Source organism: Lipophrys pholis, assembly GCF_963383615.2.
Source record: "Lipophrys pholis genome assembly, chromosome: 1".
In the NCBI taxonomy this organism is placed as follows: Eukaryota; Metazoa; Chordata; class Actinopteri; order Blenniiformes; family Blenniidae; genus Lipophrys; species Lipophrys pholis.
In genome coordinates, this window is record NC_137635.1 from 34,856,274 (window position 1) to 34,875,449 (window position 19,176).

A 19,176-nucleotide genomic window follows, 5' to 3' on the forward strand; every position below is an offset into this window, starting at 1 on the left:
GAACTAATCAGCTATGGTAGCTATAATCTGAAATGTAAACCAATCAACGTGCCATTACAAAAAAAGCTGCAAAGTTTACAACTTTCTAAACTCGCCATCAACGCATGGATGCAAACATTCCCTAAAGATGCACTGACAAGCAAAACTAATACACAGCAATGCCAAACGGAAAGCACATGATCGGACTAAACTATAGTCTGTCAGGCGCAGGGACTCAGATTAAAAGAAAGCAAACATGTGAGCTGTGATACCAAGAAGAGACCGTGAGAAGCGATGCGAAAGAATTTAGAAGGAGCTTCAAGAGCTTGTTTTTTTTATATATAATGATGGCTGTAAAACAATGATTGTTGGATGGAAGCCCGAGACATCTGAGGAAAAACTCACTATGTCAAGGACTCAAGCAATGTTGAAGTTACTTACAGGTGTAACTGACACACAAAATCTCAAAACTTTGACATGTTTTATATATTCCAGGTAAAAACTTATTTATATCTGAAAAAGTTCATTAAAGATTAGAGTAAAATATGCACAGACCATACATGTAATTCAAACATTAAGTTATGGACCTGTGATCTGGTTTCTGAGGGTGGATTACAGTGTAAAACAACCTAAAACATGTTGCATTAAACCCAGAAAGTTAATCCAAGCCAGACATAGAGGTCAGAGAGATAACGTCTCAGCACTTGCGCACACTTCTATGGTGCAGGGTAAAGTGGACAGCAGGTCAATATGAAGGCTGCACGTGTGTTTGTGAGTTTACCGTCAAGCTGAGATACCGCCTCGTCCAAGCCTGCCTCCAATCACTTCCTGGTAAACTAGTTAAAGAATTACTGTGTTGAATACAACAAAACAATCTGGCTGACAGAGAGCATAAAGTGTGTGATAGTGTTATAGTCCTTCAAAATGTCGAGTCAGCGATTTAAAATGGGAGGTGGCTTTGTCAAACTTTGACAGAGTACATTATCTCAGCATTCATTCCAATGCAGTAAAATAATGCAGCCACAGACTTAAGTTTCATGTTGCAGGTTGTTTACTTGTATCGAAGGATTCCTGCAGTGAGAGTCAGAATGGAAAGCAGTAGACTACGTGGCAATGCAGGTAAGTTCACTTCAAATTCATGAATACTTCATTACATTAACAAGCTGCCAAGCATTCTAAAATCCTATAAGGGATAGGCAGGGGATTGGTGACGACTAATCTGTAGTTAGAGATACTTGCAGCAGTATGTTATAAAGAAGTGTTTGTTCTTACTACAGGGAGACTCATTAACACAACAGTGATTCAACCTTTGTGCGAAGGCGGTAAGAAGAAGAGCAAGGGCTAAAAAAATTGTATTAATAAGCATAACAAGACAAATAGATGAATAGATGATTTATGAGAGATAAAGATATGATTGATGTGGGTGGGTATGATTCACTCCATCTAATCACTACACTCATAATTCCCCCGCAGTTTAGGGCTGAATAATTTGTTAGATCTTTAAATGAACAAGAAAACATTAAGTACCATACAAACAATTCGTCAAAACTGGTGAAGGCTTTTGAATTGAAGTACACTCTTGCTTTTCTTGTTCCTACAGCTACAGCACTTAAGATTTTGCTGGTTGGCCCCAAACGAACCGGCAAGAGCTCGACTGGTAACACTCTGCTCGGTCGAGGGCAGGTTTTTGACACCAGAGGCGGCGGAGCTAGTACTGCTCGAAGGGCCTTCACTGCGGGGCGACAGTTGACTGTTGTGGATGCACAAGGTTGGGGTTCATCGGAGGAGTTCGTCCCAAAAGAGGAAAAGATTGAGCAGCTGAGAGCACTGTCTCTCTGTGGGACTGAAGGACCCCACGTCGTTCTGTTAATAGTTCCTCTCCTGGATTTCACTGAGCAGGAAAGAAAGGCAGTCGAGAGAAGAATGGAGGTCTACGGCTCCTCGGTCTGGAGGCACACGATGGTGGTGTTCACTTTTGGTGACTGTCTGAACCGAAGAGCGTGCAGTGTGCAGGAGCATATCAGCTCCGGAGGCCCTGCTCTTCAGTGGTTGATGGAGAAGTGTCGCTATCGATACCAGGTGTTGGATAACAAGGCAGCTGTCACTGGCAAGCGGGGACTGAAGCAGGAGGTGAACAGAATCGGAAGGAAACTAGAAAACACTTGGTGGAAGAAAGATGAGCTTCAGTTAGGAAGGGTGAGCAGAAAAGGTGAGGCAGATGTAATGAGGGAGTTGGGGCAGAAGCAGGTGAGAGAAATGCTGAGTAAAATTGAGGACATATTGCACGAAAATGGGGGATGGCACTTCTCCCTTCATATGTACCAACGGCTGGAGGAGGAGTGGAGTCGCAGAGAGTCGGAGCTGAGAGCCTGGCTGAAAGCAGATGTGGGAAATGAGAGAGGAAAACAAAAGAGAGAGGAAACAAAGGTAAAAGCCGAGCCAGAACAGGAGCACAAGTTGGAGGAAGCAATGCAAGAACAAAGCCTGCGGAAAGAGAGAAAGGACGACTGTGAGGAGACGAGGATAAACCAAGGGAAGGATGAAGAGGTGGGAGTCAGGGTGGAGCTCAGGAGACTGAGCAGCGAGGGGGATGAGTGGTATTCAAGCTCTGTCAACGTGGAAGAGAAGGAGGAAGTAGTTTAATGATGGTGAGGAAGATGAAGGGGAGCACGGATGTGAAGACTGGACTGATGGATGCATGTTGTCCTAATGAGGGTCAAAGGTCGGCGTTCAGCCCAATCGGGCGGCTTTCCTGAAGTCGACTTAATCACAAACATTGCTTCAGTGCTATTGCTTGCCGTATAATCACACCCGACTCAAACTGCGAGTCACAAAGCGGCACGTTTCATTTTTCATGTTGCAACACTAAGTCTTTAAACTTTTGCCATGTGATCCTTCATCAGCTGCGTTTCTACGCGCAGAGATTCAGAAATATACTGTATTTGTTGGAGACGCTGCGCCAGTAGGACTGCTACCAGCTCTTTTTATTGATGAGAGTTGTTAGCAATATCGATCTTCTCATGCAACCCTCAGTAAGAAAGGAAACAGGCATCTATTTTCCAAAAGGTATTATTATATTTGAATGGACAAAGTGTATGGAAATATCAATAAATGTAAAACTTTTGGCTTTTATGTGTGTCCTTACATAAGTGCTTCGATTGGTGTTTATATTTGGTGCCTATGTGCATTTGCAGCTATTATGTACAGTATGGATTACTTCTGACCTATCACAACCGTGTTAAATTGTAATTATGTAGAGTACAGCTTTTCTTTAACCTGGGGACTTAAGACATTTGACATGTAAAGAATAACGTGTTCAAGAGGTCATTTCTGGGGTTGTCATTTATTAACCTTTTTTATCCTATTTGTGTTCAGGGTGCAAATAGGAAGCAATTCTTTTTTTCTTTTCTTTTTTAACCCGTAGTTGTTTTCATCACTACTATTACATTTCAACAAATTGTCAATTTGCTTCAGCAAATTTCTGTCTCTCTTTAATTGACAGTGACGGTTAATCCTCAACTGAGGCTTTCAGTCATGATGCTACGCAAGGTCACTGATGTTGTTACCAGCCTGATCACTCTGGGCCGGGGGCGTCCGGGCAGGTTGAGAAAAGCTCATTTCAGTTGGGCATAATCAGATAAAAATGTCTCCATCTGTCAAGTTGGAATCTCTCCAGCTTCAGCTTCTCAAACTTGCCGGTCATGGGTATCCTCATTTTTGAAGCAATGCTCATATTTCTAATTCAGCGAGCCATCAGTGAACACAGCACGCAGACATTTGTTTTGTTTTCATAGCAGCTTCTTTCAATTAGATATGCAACGCTGCTGTGACACTAATTTGGTTCAAGCAGTCCTCTATCGCCAGACATGTGCCGCCGAGAGTTGTGTTTACAGGTTTTTATTGGAACCAAACACGACACCAGATGTTTTTAGCAGTCACTTCCTCCCGGGCAGACTGTGGTTAGTTATCAGTTAATTTATTCGTCAGGGTGTTTGGTTGGGATTCATCTCCAGGGATATGATGAGCCTACGTTAACGCTAATCTGTTAAAGTGTCATATTATTCAGTGTTCTTTTAATGATTGTAGGGTCTACCGATTAATCTCAAAAGGTAAAGCAATCTGGGTTAGTTCACAGAACAAATTACTTTGTTATGGTTCTTTTATTGGTTTCAAAAGATTGTGGAAAGAATTTTTACATCACACGTGTCGAACTCCAGGCCTCGAGGGCCGCAGCCCTGCACGTTTTGCATGTCTCCCAGCTTCAACACAGCTGATTGCAATGAGCAGCTCGTTATCTGGCTTTGTGCTGAATGTGGTGATGAACCATCAGGACATTCAGGGGAGGGAGACATTGAAAACGTGCAGGGCTGCGGCCCACGAGGATCTGAGTTTGACACCCCTGTTTTACATGCATCGATGAAACTGCAAAGAGTTGAACTCAGCCTTTTCCAATCCATTTGCAAGCCGAGCTTTTAGTTAAGCTGACAAACATTTATGAGCAAATAACTCTTTATCCAGTACCATACCAGAGTTTCTTCCTCAAGGACTTTGTATTGGCATCTGACAAAACTATGACTCAAATGGAATTTGATGCGACACTATCAATTTTTGTGCGCTACATTGTGCAAGATATGAGAGCATGGTCAGGTTATACTTTCAAGCCTCATTATATATTTTTTATATTCCTGAAAACACCAGCCTTAAGCTTCTGATGATAAGCTGTTATATGTATTATATAATATTTACGGCTGGGCTTACATGACAGCCGGAAAATGAAAAAAATATCTTAGGTAACATTGAAGATTACAATTGGTAGAGGGCTTTTGTAAAGCATAAGGAATACTCATCAATGTGGAGCAGCATTAAACAGATTTTTCATCCATCAATATAATTGTATCAGCTTTTTAAATAGAGTTATAGTATTAAAGCCTTCTCCACAACGGGCTAAAAACAAACTTTGGCTTCTGGATAAAGAGACACCTCTTATTTGTTGGTATTGAAACAGCTGCTTGGAGGAAAGCACTCGTCATGGCTGCTGCCGTTGCTACGAAACAACTGACAACCCTTTGATGTGCGGCTTTCTTGAGCTAAAAGCTGGAATATTTTTAACTTCCAAAGCTAAACGGTTTCTGAGAGCTCAGAGTGGCAACAGAACACATCTCTCGGTCTCTCTCTCTTGCTCTCTAGCAAAAGATGAAGCAGACTGCGGTCTGAACACAGTCCAGTAAAAGCTGTAGCTCAAACCAAGAGTCACTTTTCTTACTCTGGACAACTAAATAAGAAACATTCACCTGTTTATTTTTGACAATATGACAAAAATATTGTCAAAGACAGGCCATAGCTGGCAATGAAAACAACTGTAATTTCTGAAAATTGAAACCAGTCCATCACCTTTGATTCACAATGTGCAGTGCCGTGGTGTAGGAATGGACTACTGGGGCGTATTACATGTATCAAGAAAAACCAATGGATTAAGTCAAAACACTCATAACAACGGGTACTCTGACTGAACCCTTCATTTTAAATGTTTGCTATGGTTGCAGTTGTCCAGTGTATGTCATGTTAGTGATTTCTTGTCACACTTGGCGTCAAGCTGGTGTATTTTCTCTAGCGTCACTACAGGCCCTCTCAAAGGGCAAAGCAGTAAACCTCACAATTACCAGTGAATTCTCATTGCCACTTGTTTTCATCTGAAACCATGATGCGATCCCAAGATGTTTTTGAGAAACACTTTCCCGCAAGACATGACCTGAAAACCTAGTGAACTCTGTTGCTGATAATAAACCACATCCCAGGTCATCAGCATAAAGTTCTGTCTGAGAAACACTGACATTGTTGTTTTTCTGAGTAAGGTTAAATGAGTGTCTTTAGGTAAAACAGAGCTCACTTAGTGGGAACAGAAAAGGACAAGAAAAATCTATTTACATTCAATGTTGAATTTGATCTCTGCTTGTACAAGCTGCGTCTCAAATAAAGTTTGCTGCCTGGCATGTGACCACTTGCTGATCAGCGCAATTCGACAAATTGTATATCACATCAACCATGTGCATGTGTGGCCTTGTGTCCTCAGTGCCAAGGAAAGGAAAAACTCATCCACTTTTTACTGTATGATATACTCTAAGCACCATTTTCTCGTCATGCGAGGTGACCAGGTAGTCGAGGGGAAAATAAACTGCTCCAGTCCCTATTTAATTTCAATGCAGGTACGGCGGCAACAGTGTACATAAGACAAGACAGACAAACACAGGTCGTTCTTCGCTCACTTCAATTCCTCCTCAGGCTCATGAACAAGTCAAACACGACTCGATTTAAAACCGATGAAGTGCAACAACCTTGGTACTCTGTCCACAATGATTCAATGCAAGGTCTATTTCTGTACTTTGCTGCGGTGCATAACACATCACAGACATCTATCACACACCTACACACCTGCACCGGACACAGATAAAGTTTTTGTCACAGTCACTGTGAAAACTGAAGCGACAAATACAAGCATATATTGGAGGAGATGAAAAACTAGTTTGTATAGCAGTGCCTTAAAATCTATCACAGCAGCTTTATTGGCCATTTCTAGACTACGTTGTAATGGAAGAATTTTTTTATTCTGACCTTGGCAATCTTTTTGACAAAGTAGCTGTGACAGTCCAAATTATAACAGACTGCAGGGCAGCAGTGTGGGGCTGAACTGGACCACAGCCATACAGGCCAGGAGAAGTGAGGCTGACCGGGCACAGAGCCCAGCTGAGGGTGAGAGAACGAAATCGCAATGCGAATTAGAAAAAAGAAAGAAAAAGAAAAAGATAACGCTGGGTACTATAAGTGTGATAAAGGATGCACACCAGAAAGAAAGCATGGAGAGAAAAGTGGAGCGAGAGAGAGAGAGAGAAAGAATGCAAGTGTAGAAAATAGACACACAGGGAAAAGGAAATGAGACGATACAGAAGATCACACCTGCAGGGAAAGATAGGGCACCAATAAGGAGAGTAAACTAATATCCTCAATGAGACAGTTCACCCTCTTGAATTACCGTGAGCTCTTCTCAGATTTGTGACCTTACGGTATTGTATGTGGCTTCTACCTCTGGAGGCTACACCCAATCCCTGCCTCTTCTACTGTTACAGCAACATCTCCATCTCCTCCTTCACTAGATCCATGAACCATCTCTGAAGCTTTCCTCTTTTCATCGCACCTGGCAGCTCCATCACCAACATCCATACTCAATGTATAGCTGAAGCTGTAATGATTGCAAGTAAGATGGATTGACTAGAAATATATCTCTTTAAAAGTGAAACAGACCCGTAAGTGGGCTATTTCTGTATTGTATTAGATTCACTCTCCTGACTATATTTACTTTATCATAACAATACAGATTAAGGCTATGACCTAAATCCCTAAATGTTTCTCTATTGAACCCTCTGACCTAAAATAATCCACGTGGAGCGACGTCCCCGAGTTCTGAGAAAGATGCCCTTCAATTTGTGCAACTAGGACAAATAAACACTTCCTCAACACACTCAGGTGAAGTATTCAAACTGTTTGAGGTTATTCTTTAAAAATAATACCATTTCCACACAGCCACTAAGGCAGCAGAGCGCCACAATTCAGCTGAGGAAGACGAAAGACTCCAATTTTCCTGTTTCTGTCAGCTTTACAGTCATCTAAAAAATAAATTGAAGAAAGGCCATTTTTAACGTCATCGGGCGGTGTGTTATTTTCACAAATCGCTGTGTTGTCTGCAGTGGCTTCACTCATTGTCAAATATGACACCAACACCAGCAGAATCACTGAATCAAGCACCGCTATAAGAGAGAAATAGTCACAAGGCATCTCCCGTCAGTGGAGAAAAATGTTAGCAATGCCCTCTGCTGCTCAGCCTTAGAAATTCATAGTATGCTTTTATAAATCATTCCCAGTACGTTAAGTCTTTGATCAAAGAACAGTAACACGTTTCAATATGTTTTGCCCAAATGTAAACGACTGCCCGTAACTTATTTGTTATCAAACAAAGGATTGTGTAGGGACTATAATATTTTTTTAAGGGTTTTTTTGAGTTTACGTTAGGATGAGTCTGACTTATAAAAGTGTGAGTAACCAAAATAATAAGTCAAGCAAACTAAGACCTCACTTACATGACCTTTTCAAGTGACCGTTTACATGACAGTGATGTTCGGAGTCATTGAAAACACAGCTTTTTGGAAACGCACGATCTCCATGTTATGGAGTTTTAGGGCCAATGAAGAAAAAAAAAATTGGAGGCAAAACCCCCCCCCAAAAAACCCTTCATGCGCTTCAGTAAAAGTCGAAAATCAAAGTCGAGATTTTTTTTTTCACAGTGGAAAAAAAAAGTCTGTCCACCCACATGCCAGCGCGTGTGACCGCTTCCTCAAAATGCAGATCAGGCGGTTTAATAAAGTGGTGAAAAGATGCTTCAGGACAGAATGTAGCTCAAAAACAAGGTGCAGTTATCATCAGAATCAGGACTATAAGAGACAGAGCAGCCTGCAGCGTTGTTCCGTCGGGGAAGTTCGTCGAGTACGAAGGACAAAGGCACGGATCCCGGGCTGCTTATTTAAATGTGTTCTTATTAATCAAGGAAATCCTGTGTGAAATCACATGTCCATAAGCATTAAGCAACCCTATATAGTCACAATTAAGTGATTTAATGTCAATTCACATCGATGGGCAAATGATGAGGGATGGTTAGAAGGTCTCTCCGTGAAAAAAAAAAAAAATCTCAACTTTGATTTTCGACTTTTTCTGAAGCACATGAAGGGGTTTTTTTGTATTTTTTTTTCTTCTTCAGTGGCCCTAAAACTGTTCCGTACCATGTAAATGGGGAAAATGCAACTTTTCAAAAACACTCCGACTCAAGTCTCTGCGAAAATGGGAAAAATGCTACTTTTTTGAAACAATGTTAATGCGCATGCGCACCAAGGCATTAGTAAACAGTTTGTCTGCAAGTAGAGAGACAATAACAACAATAGTGGCCACCAGAGTGGCGTGACTCCCAGCGCATATTCTCCTGGGACTTTGTAGTTTTATAGTTGGGAGTCACCTGTAATAACTTGGTCCTCTGTCAATTCAAATGTCCGTGTACTCGCCATTGTTAATATTTATAGCTTATTGTTCTCTGCACACGCGTGTGTGTGGTTTCATTACAAAAACCACCAATGGTGCAAACTCATGGCCTGGCCTTCTAACTACACAGTATTCAGTGTTTCTGTCGTTCTTAAAACATTGCAGTGTGAACAGAAAACATTCCTGAAACAAAAACAATGCATTTGCACCTGAAACATTGCCATGTAAAGGGCCTAATGCAACATATCGAAGCATTTGCTTGGCAGGTTCAGAAGGGGAATGAATTTTAATTATACACTCAGACTCATATCATAAACTGATCACCAGTGAGGAAAATTGAAAAATGATAGTTTTCTACAAAGATATGCCACTCATTAACCTCAACATGATTTTCATGATTGATAAAAATTTTAAAAAAAAAGAACAAAATCATTTTGCCATCATTCTGTAGATGTGGATCGACTTTCAAACTGCGTCACTGAGATTATATCTGTACATGTTGCAATGCTGAAAATCTATTCACTTGGAGGAAAAAAAAAACTTCTAACATGAACTTTGAGTCATTTCTATTTGCTTTCTTGTGTCACTTGCATTGGAGCAAAAGGCCAGCGTGGACTTTTCATCAAAGATGCACATTTAAAAAAAAAAAAAAAAAACAACAACTGTGCCAGAAATACTTCTACATAGTCGGTGTGTCCTGCTGGTCTCCAGTGCGACATTCAAGCCCAGCAGTTGGAAAATTAATTGTGATATCAACAATAATTGTAGACATTAGTGAGACGTGCACACTGCGTTTGTGCACTCAGTCTTCAACAAATGAAGAATGTGTGCCAGCTGCACACTGAGGCACAGGTGCTTTTAATTACAGTTCTCAATTTACATAAATGGTATTGCGAGTAACTGTGCAGTAAATGAAGCAGCTTGGTTTCTTTGAGGGTTACAGCATTAACACAGCAAGATGACATGCTGTAAATGCATTTAACCCGATCACAGCTGAAATAGGAATGTGACATTATGTTAGTTTGTGAGACTAAAACACTGCACCTGCAGTGTGTATTGATACAAGAAAAAAAGAAATGCTGTGACAACAATGTGACCGGCTGAGACGCCTGTCTTAAGTGATTGTAAAAGTTACATGAGAATGGGTTTTCTGTCAAATGTGTTTATACTTGTATTGCTTCTTGAGTGCTGGCAGTCTCACCGAATCACTGAAAGGAAAAAAATATATATGAAAATTTGAATAATGGCAACAGAGTAAAATGAGAGCAGATTTAAGGGCTGCACTCCATCATAAAGAGCTCCAGTGAAGCTGCTCAGTGGCAAACAAAAGGGGTTGACCCATGCGTGAAGGTGGGAAAACTGCATGACTCTCAACGAGAAGCTCTGTCAACTTTCCACGATTAAAAATTGTGCAAAAAAAATAAAAAATTGCATTTCAGGAATATAAAACCATTACATCATGTCTGTGCTCTGCTGGAAAGGACTGAATCCCTGATGCAAACGCCATCACCTGACTGAAAGTCATGATATCATCCGCTGACGATGTGCAAACAGGAAACACATTAACAGAGGTTTTGTCATAGAAACGGTGCTTTGCTGTTGTAGCAGAAAAAGATGAATACAATCTCAGCGCGAGTTCAAAGAGAGATTTTACTTCTTTTGTGCATATTGCAAGAAAGAAATAGCCCGAAAGCAAGACAAAAAAAAAACTGCTAAGCATCTCCAAGCTCTCAGGACCTTCAGGTCAGTTTAAACTCTAATCCTGACTGAAAGTACACAGTTAATTTAGCCGCGCAGCAGAAATAAGTGGAGCGAATGAACTGATAAACAGCTGAATAAACCAGGGGAGATTCATTTACAGGGGAAAGGAGATGCCTTGAGAGAAGGAGCGAGGGGAGAGAGACCTTTAAATAGAACTAAATCCAGGAGTGCTCACAAAGGAATCCAGTCTTTCAGTAAATTGGTAATGTCAGGAGGCCAAATTGAAGCGTTGATTAGAGGCCGAGTCTACATCCTCACGAACAAAGAGCGCAGGAGATGAAGATTGGGAAGGATTATCTTGCTTTCATTCATTACAAAGTCAGAGAGCGATTGAATCAGCCTGTTAATAAGACTGGATCTATGGGTGTGTTGGTGGCAGATTTAATACATGGAAACAATGAGTGGCCATCAAATGCTGAATTATCAAAACTCCTCTTTTATTAAATATAAATTATTCCACAGAGTAACCAACATTTTATTCCCCGATGCGTGCCAGAAAGCATCTCCATAAAACCCTCCTCCAAAAAAATAAAATAAAATAGGCACAAGAGTCTGGGAAAAATGTTGCCCTCAGTTCAAGTCTTGTAGCATTAAACGTGGGATTTATAAGTTTGTAAAAGCAGCCGCTGAGCTTTCTAAACTGATTTCAGCTCCTCAGCTTTTCTCGCCTGCATATATTTCTTTAAATATCCGGTGGCTTGTGTGGTTTTAACTGACTGCAAAAGAAAGTGGGCCCATGGAAAGGTTGATGTTAAGAGTGAATTTTTGTATTTTGACAGGGACTAAATGAGTCTCAAGGATTGATCTGCTATGAGAGGAAAAGACGGAGAGGTACAGCTCTAATACAGTAAATAGCTCTATATGACCCACACACACACGCACGCACACACATATACACCCATAATGGATTGAAAGGATGAGGGGAAATGGATCCCTCACAGGGAAGTAGGATGAATGGGGGGGATAATCAGGTGTGAAATCACTGTGGCTTTCTTTCTACAGTAATTCAATCTGGTTCGCTTTTTTTTTTTAATAACTATTCCTCATTTATAAAAACCTAAAGCAACTAATAGCAGGGCTCTTAACACATACAACCAGGTGTACAGTTGGGAAATGTTAACATGTCAGCTTCATTGCATACGACTACTCCCGGGAAAGCGCCGCCACTAACAGGTTCATGCTTTTCCCCCTGTGGACGTGTAGTCCATTTTATCCCTTCATTGTCTTCACCTGAGCAACCTATTATTTCCTCCTCAGTCATTTCCTCCCTTTTAGTCAGCTTTGTACCATCTCCTGCCATGCATTCCTCACGTTAAGCCTCTCAGCGGCACAGGGTTTTTTTCCACAATTATGTTCATGGAAATTCTATGGTGTCGCATTCAGATGCGGAATGGAAAGAACTATGTCAACAAGAAAATGATGCAATCTACAAAATGTTCCCATTTTCATCCCTGTGGATGTGTTATTGAAGTCCTGATCTTTTTAATACAACAAATTAAAGGTAGAAATATTTTTCACTTGACAGTTGGTTGAAAAAAGTGCCTGTATCCCCGGCAATATCTGTTTGTAAGAGACTGGCAGTCATAGTAGATTTTGTGTTGCACATGGACTCCTCTGAGGATTATAGCAGGCTTACACAAGGAAACAAATGTGTGTGACACATATAAAGTCAGCTGAGGGAGATTTCCCGTAGAGCGAACTCAAAGAACAATGTTTATGTGAAAAATGTGTTGTTATAGTTTTTGAAATGCATACTTTTTTAAGAATGAAGTAGGTGAAGTAACTCAATGTTATCTAAACCATATAAAATGTAAGTGAAAAAAAAACAACGATCTGAAACTCTTGCAAAATGGTATTCTTTTGTTGAATGCTAGAGTTCCTGCTTCCTACGCAAACTATTTACACATCTATATTTGTAATATAGCTTGTTTTCATAATATATACTTATTGCATTGGCGTGAACCAAAACATTCAGTTCATTCCGTTTTTAAATAGTATACTCTGAAAATAAATGCTTGTATTCTCCTTCCCCTAACGCCATTTTAACTTGAATATAGTTATTCAACGGATACATGGGCTCAGAATTGTCTTTGGAGTGTTACTGCACTGAAAGAGTTAACACACAACTGAATTCAGTTGCGAAAATTGTTTGAGAGACACCAAAGTTTAACTGTCTGGTGCTGAGATTTGAACACAGTGACCCCATGTTACCGAGACTATATCAAAGTTAAATGTGAAACACTTAAAGAAAAAGTGTACGTCAACAACAGTCACAAAATTCATCACATCTGTGCTTCATCATTGCGTTCCTATGTAGATCTCAGACATGAGCTAAATCAAGCGGCTTTCTGAGATACATTTGTTGTAAATATACTAAAACACTTGAAGAATTCAGCTTTTATTGTCTTCAAAGAGCACAGGTGAAAGTGCTGGTAGTCCTGTTGCTATGGAGACAGCGATAAGTGGACATTACCATCATGATCATCAGTGGCACACAGTGAAGATAATTTGAAATGTTCAAGCATTTGTTTATCGTTGGTGTCATGTCTCAAACGAAGTGATTTCTAGCAGCTGTTACAGTGGTTCTCGCCTGAGGTTGCCTGGCTCTTATAAAAACCTATTATTGCAATGGAGTCACTGAATGAAAGAAAGTAACCGAAGCACGTGAGTCTAGGTTGAATACTGTATTGTAGCTGCATAACCAGTCCATATCACCTGCAACTTGGTTTAACGGCAGTTCAAGAATCTGGTTTAAAGTTGAAGAGAGGGACTATGTGAGCTTTGTACCTGAAACATCTACCCAGCACCTCAAACCTTTCAATAGAGTTGTATGAGCGACTTTAGCAAATGCACAAGTCACAGCGGCTCTGAAAGAACGAGAGCCAGCCGCTGTGCTAAGGTCAGTCGCTGTTTTAAATCGACTCCCTTAAAGCTCAGAAAAGGTTAGAATTCTCTTTCTCTCAAACTGTTGAGAAGGAGGTGTTAAACTACCCTTAAAGTCACTGTTCGGCTGGAAATGATGAACTCTGGAGCTTTAGCCATGAATCCATAGAGTAGGCCTCATTAATCCGACTTGTATTAGTTCTGGTGACGAGGGGATTGTAGATGTGCCGAAATAAAACTTCAAAGAGGTATTCTTCCATTTCTATGCAATTCTTCCTCATTAATATATTGACAATGACATTGATAAATGAGAATTTGCATTTCAGGATTTAATCTGGGTTTAATGTGGGGGTTTTCCTTGTACTCCAGTTTCCTCTCAACGTCCAAAAATGTATTTGAGGTGGCTTGGTCATTCTAAATTTACAGTAGATTTGAATGTGGGTGTGTGGGACTGTCTCTTTGTGTTTGCCCATTAATGGACTGGTGTATCGGGCCAAGCAACCCTGAATTGATTAAAATCTTACACAATCCACTCTCATCCTAATTACAACGTGATACAAGTGTAATATAAAAATTGATTTTTAACTCGCAATGGTCATTTTTAAAAGAACAAGAAAAGGCTGGACATGACCAGTAATGGTTACTTGCCCTAAAAGGTTCCCATCGCAGCGGACAATGAGCATGGTACACTATGGACAGTCCATCGCAGGGTCGACACAAACATATTGACAGTCATGCAAATATCCAAAACTATTAATCATCCATCAGTACACACGTCTTTGGACTGTGAGAGGAAGCTGTAGCACCTGAAGAAAATCCATTACTGTATGGAGAGAATATCCAAACGCCACATTTGCTCAAAGCAGGAGTCTATCTTTGAGGTCAGTGGATAATCACAAAACTGAAAAAGAAAAATATAGTTGTTATCTCAAATCAGGCAGTTCTGTGTTCTGAAATATGATGTCAAGTGTTTTGAGTATCAGTCTAAAACACTGACTCATATTTCAGCACCTTCACTTATCAGCCTAACTTTTGTCCCGAGGCCCTTCATTAGCACTTCTTGTGCTTCATTCCGTCATCATTACTCACTTTATGTGACCTGCACAAAACTGACACCAGCGTCTTGACAAGACTTTACATTCACCCTTCGTTCTCTCCCCATACGCACCGATCATCTTCTCTATCTCACTTAATTTCAGCCGCGACTCTTGATTCTTCTCACATCTCACTGCCGCTCTTGTTTGTATATTTAGATTTATTTATCTTTTCAGATTCTTTGACTCTGACCCTCAAGATCCTACCTTTACTTTTCAAACTGTGTTCAATACACGTTTCTTTGTCTTTGTTCTCTGATACAGCATGTTGCCATTTTCTCCACTCTATTCTTTCATTTTTCTCTCTTGTTGTATTTTTTATGTTTTCCTTTGCCTCTTTTCCCCTCTCTCCACTATTCATCTCTCCTGTTAAATATTTGATAATGGAGCTCACTGACACGACACCACTGTTCCCCGCTGCAGCTGATGTTTAGACCTCAAAGCAGAGGACGCAGAAGACAATTTAAATCCTATATCTGATCTTCTTTTTGTCGTTTTGAAATGAATAGCTTCACACCTCTGATCTCAGAAAAGAGGAGTCACGCAGAGAGTTTCGTCTAGCCAACAGGGATATTACATTTTTTGTTCATAAAGCAGTTGAGGAAATTTCAATTAAGATGTAATGCAGAAGTTATTAAGTGACGGTGTTAGAGCTGTAAATTGGGAGCAATAAAAATGAGCTCAATTAGCAATTGTAGAGTGCTTTTTGTAATTCAAAGTGCAGGTGGAAGCAAAAAATGACTTATTAAAGTTGGAACAGGCTTCATAGTGAAAGCGTATAAACATGTGTAAGCTTGATTGGTTTAAAACGAGCGTTCTGAACGCAAAGATGAAGTGCAAACCTTTTATTATGTCTTTGTTCAAAAACATTAACTAAAATGTAACGCTCCTTGAGGCGTTTTCTAAACGAGCACATGAAATCGACACTTTAACAGCGAGCGACGGAGAAAAATAAATAAACGTAGAGACGACCATGCACATGTGACAGTAAAAAGCGTAGAGATAAATCAGAAAACTGTTTCTACGCCTGACGCTTGAAGCTAAGTTGAGCTGGAGCGCTAACCCACTAACTCACATATCACTCAGGAGGCAGCTAGAGTAAAACACAGAGCCGGAGCTCGGTGCCAGTCTGCCACAAGGACGCTGACTCACCGCGTCAAACTGAAACGCTTGTGATTCACACACTGAAACAAACACACCTGTAATGAAGCACAGACAAAGCTTTCAGAAATCAAAAGTCATTGAAAAATCGGGCTGCACAAACAAAACTGTTGCTAACACCTGAATAACCCATCAGTGGAAGACCTCACAATATCCCTTAATTTAAGGTCGCTTAAACGCATTTATTTGGTGTATCTCAGAGGTGAGAAGCGACAAAGTAATATTTCTTTTCACAGTGCTTATGTGTCTGTTTTACGTACGTGTTCGGCCTACATTTCAACAGAAATGTCTGTAATTTCTGCTCGTTTCAAATTCTACAGATGACAATGTGATCAAAGTCGTAACAAGACAGAAATGGAAGGTCGACTTTGTAAAGGAAAAACATTAATTAACTTTTCATGTTTCACGCAAAAAGATGTTGATTTAAACAGAGTTGGAAAATCTTAGGCATTCAAGGTTTTAGCATAGGGGATCACAAAAGGCTTGTACTCTAAAACTTTTAGCACTTGTAGTTCACCTCAGAAATTGTACTCATTACATATAAGATGTTATATAATATAGGAGCTGTATAAACAAAAGGCCTCAAAATGAAAGCTTCAAATCATGTAATTGTGTGATTTATGTAGACAAGAGACAGATTATTACTTGTCTTTTCTTTTTAGAAAATCATTTGTGACTCACAACTGCGACACAAGCCCAGTCACGACCTGAAAATATATTGTGTAACAATATTAAAAACTCCACAGGTTCCGAAATGCTCTTAAGTAACAGCGTTGATGTTTCTCACATGAGTCTTTCTTCATGTAATGATAAAGACATCAATGAAAAGACGATCGTCTGCTGGGAAAGAGCCTTTCTCTCGGGTGCCATGGCTTTCATGTAAACAAGGGAGCCTTGAATGGATCTCTGCTCTGTAGTTTCAGTAAATAGGTGTCTACATGCGGCGACGGCAGCTGGTTAAGTTCGACCTGGAGTGTGTCAGCTCATATGATGCAGACTAAACAGTAGAGGAGAGCAAGGGAGGTCAGGGAGTCAGGCAGGCTTAAAGGGGGGGGGGGGGGGGGGGGGGGGGGGGGGGGGGGGGGGGTTAGGGGGGCTGGGGTCACTTCTCATTGACAGATCTGTTGGAATGTGATGCCTGAATAAGCCTGCAGTTGTGATTTTTAACTATGAAGTACAAATTAATCCACCGCCAGAGAAAACACAGCATTGGTGTTTCTGTCTGGACTGTCCAGCAGCTGAAAGTCCAGCGGTTTCATTACACTTTTCTGAATCATCATCAAGAGATGGAGCAAAGATGTATGTGCTTCAATCTAGTTCTGAATCTTCTTTGAAGATTATGACATTTGTTTTCCTCCGTATGCCAGTTCAGGAAGCTGATCAGCTGAGTGTTAGACACATAGCGTCTTTCATCATCCCACACACCAGCACGTCTCCTTGAGTTCTCGACGTCCTATTGTTCAAATCTGCACTCTTTCTTTGCATTTAGCTTTCATGGCTCTCTTGATAAAACTTGCGTATGTTCCTCGCTACTTGCAGATCTTATCCTTCTTTTCCCAATTCACACAGGAGCCCATTTTTCTTCCACTCTGTCACTCTCCCCCTCATCTTTCTCACTTGCCTTTTCTTAGTTTCAGCCTCACGTTGCTGTTCCATTCTGTTTTCTCCTCCCTTTGCTTCCTTCACAGTCTCTGAGGCAGTAATGACTGGTCCTGTCGTCTGGTCAGTTAAAAGTGTCTGAGGCTCAATTTTACCACTGAATCATACTGCAGCTGTTGGGTGAAGAACTTTCAAACAGCGGAGAAAAAAACACACACAGACGCAGGCTTCACAAACGGGAAAAGAAACTGATTAAGCAACTGAAGTTAAAAACCAATCCCAGAAATTGGATTCACAAGGTTTTTACCTGATAACAGTGATATGTGCCAGAAGTGGTGTCTAATTATTCTAAAAAGTAATTATATTCTGGGTGGCTTGCATATTAGCTGATAAGAACGGCAAAGTTGGACTGCCAGGTTTTGCAGTATTTGGTACGATGTGTATTTCAGTGCAAGGAGGGAAGAACGGGGAAGAAAGAGGGAAAATGACACATATCAGGTCTGATGCTGAGACAACTCCCATTGTGGGGTATCAAAGTGCTGCTAATTGACATGATTCTAGACAGGACTTTGAGAAAATACAGAACTAAGTAAGTAACTATAACAGCTACACACAATTTCTGTAATGGAGCATCAATTACGTAAAAAAAAAAAGATACTCCATGAGGCAAATAGATACCAGCTCACCAGCAAATGAAGGTGGAGAAATCCTTTGAAGTATAAGCACTGTAAGGATGAATAATTGATGTCACATTTAAAAGATAATGCCGTTCAAAGCTCTCTCAGCATTTTTTTTTTATTTTGCATTAGTGCTTATTATATATCCTTATCTGTCCCTGATTGCTTTGTGCGATCTTATAAAAAGCCTGAGGTGCTGTTGGCTTTATGTCTCACTTGTGTGCACTGTGTTACTGCAGGAATAGGAGCAATGAAGTAAGGTGGAGCCAAATGATGATACTGGTGCAACGGGATCCTGCGCTGGAGTGATGAGAGAAACAGTGTGATGAGGAGACTATAAATCTCTTTTTAATACCTTGCAGTCATGTTGTTTCCCTTTACAACTATAGTTCACAAACAATCTAATGGTCGCTTCTCATTAACAAAGTACCCAGTGGATTTTCTGGAAGACCAGACACACTGAACAGATTTATGCAACACTTGTTGAACTCTAAACTCGCACAGAATTAGCACATAAAAATATAAAACTATGACACAGTGTCTCTTCTCTTGCTGACCCTATGATCACAGTTTGCCACTGAAACACACACTCATAGTTTCACCGACAGACTGTAATTATGACTTCATTCTCCCTATACGAGTCATCAGCAGGACAGACGAGCTGATTCATTCCAAAACTGATAGCAAACAGAACCCTGATGCAGATTGTGATCACACCCTGCCTGCAACAACACACCGCAGAAGCTACTTCACCGTTGACCAAAAGCACAGAATACAACTCCTCCCACAGTCTTTGTTCCATAATTAGACAGACAACTAATATCCTCCTGAAAGTTTTCTAAGCCACCAATGTTTAGATGGAATAAGAAACCGAAAGCATTGTTTCAGATTCAGTGGTAGGAGTGGACTTCCCCTAACTTAGGCTGCCCTCAATGAGGTCTTTG

General features: G+C 40.6%; 2 protein-coding genes across 2 annotated transcripts in view; one reads left to right on the plus strand and one right to left on the minus strand.

Moving 5' to 3' along the window:
- LOC308108405 (SPRY domain-containing SOCS box protein 4-like) overlaps nucleotides 1–19,176 on the minus strand; it is a gene marked incomplete at its 5' end in the record, with an annotated part of 35,103 nt that overhangs the window by 12,150 nt on the left and 3,777 nt on the right. The gene's annotated exons all lie outside the window — the stretch shown is intronic.
- Nucleotides 1,068–2,622, plus strand: LOC308118250 (GTPase IMAP family member 9; the record flags this gene model as incomplete). Its single annotated transcript, XM_080477597.1, has 2 exons — nucleotides 1,068–1,098; nucleotides 1,580–2,622. The coding sequence occupies 2 exons, from the start codon at nucleotides 1,068–1,070 to the stop codon at nucleotides 2,620–2,622; spliced, it is 1,074 nt and encodes a 357-aa protein (XP_080333723.1).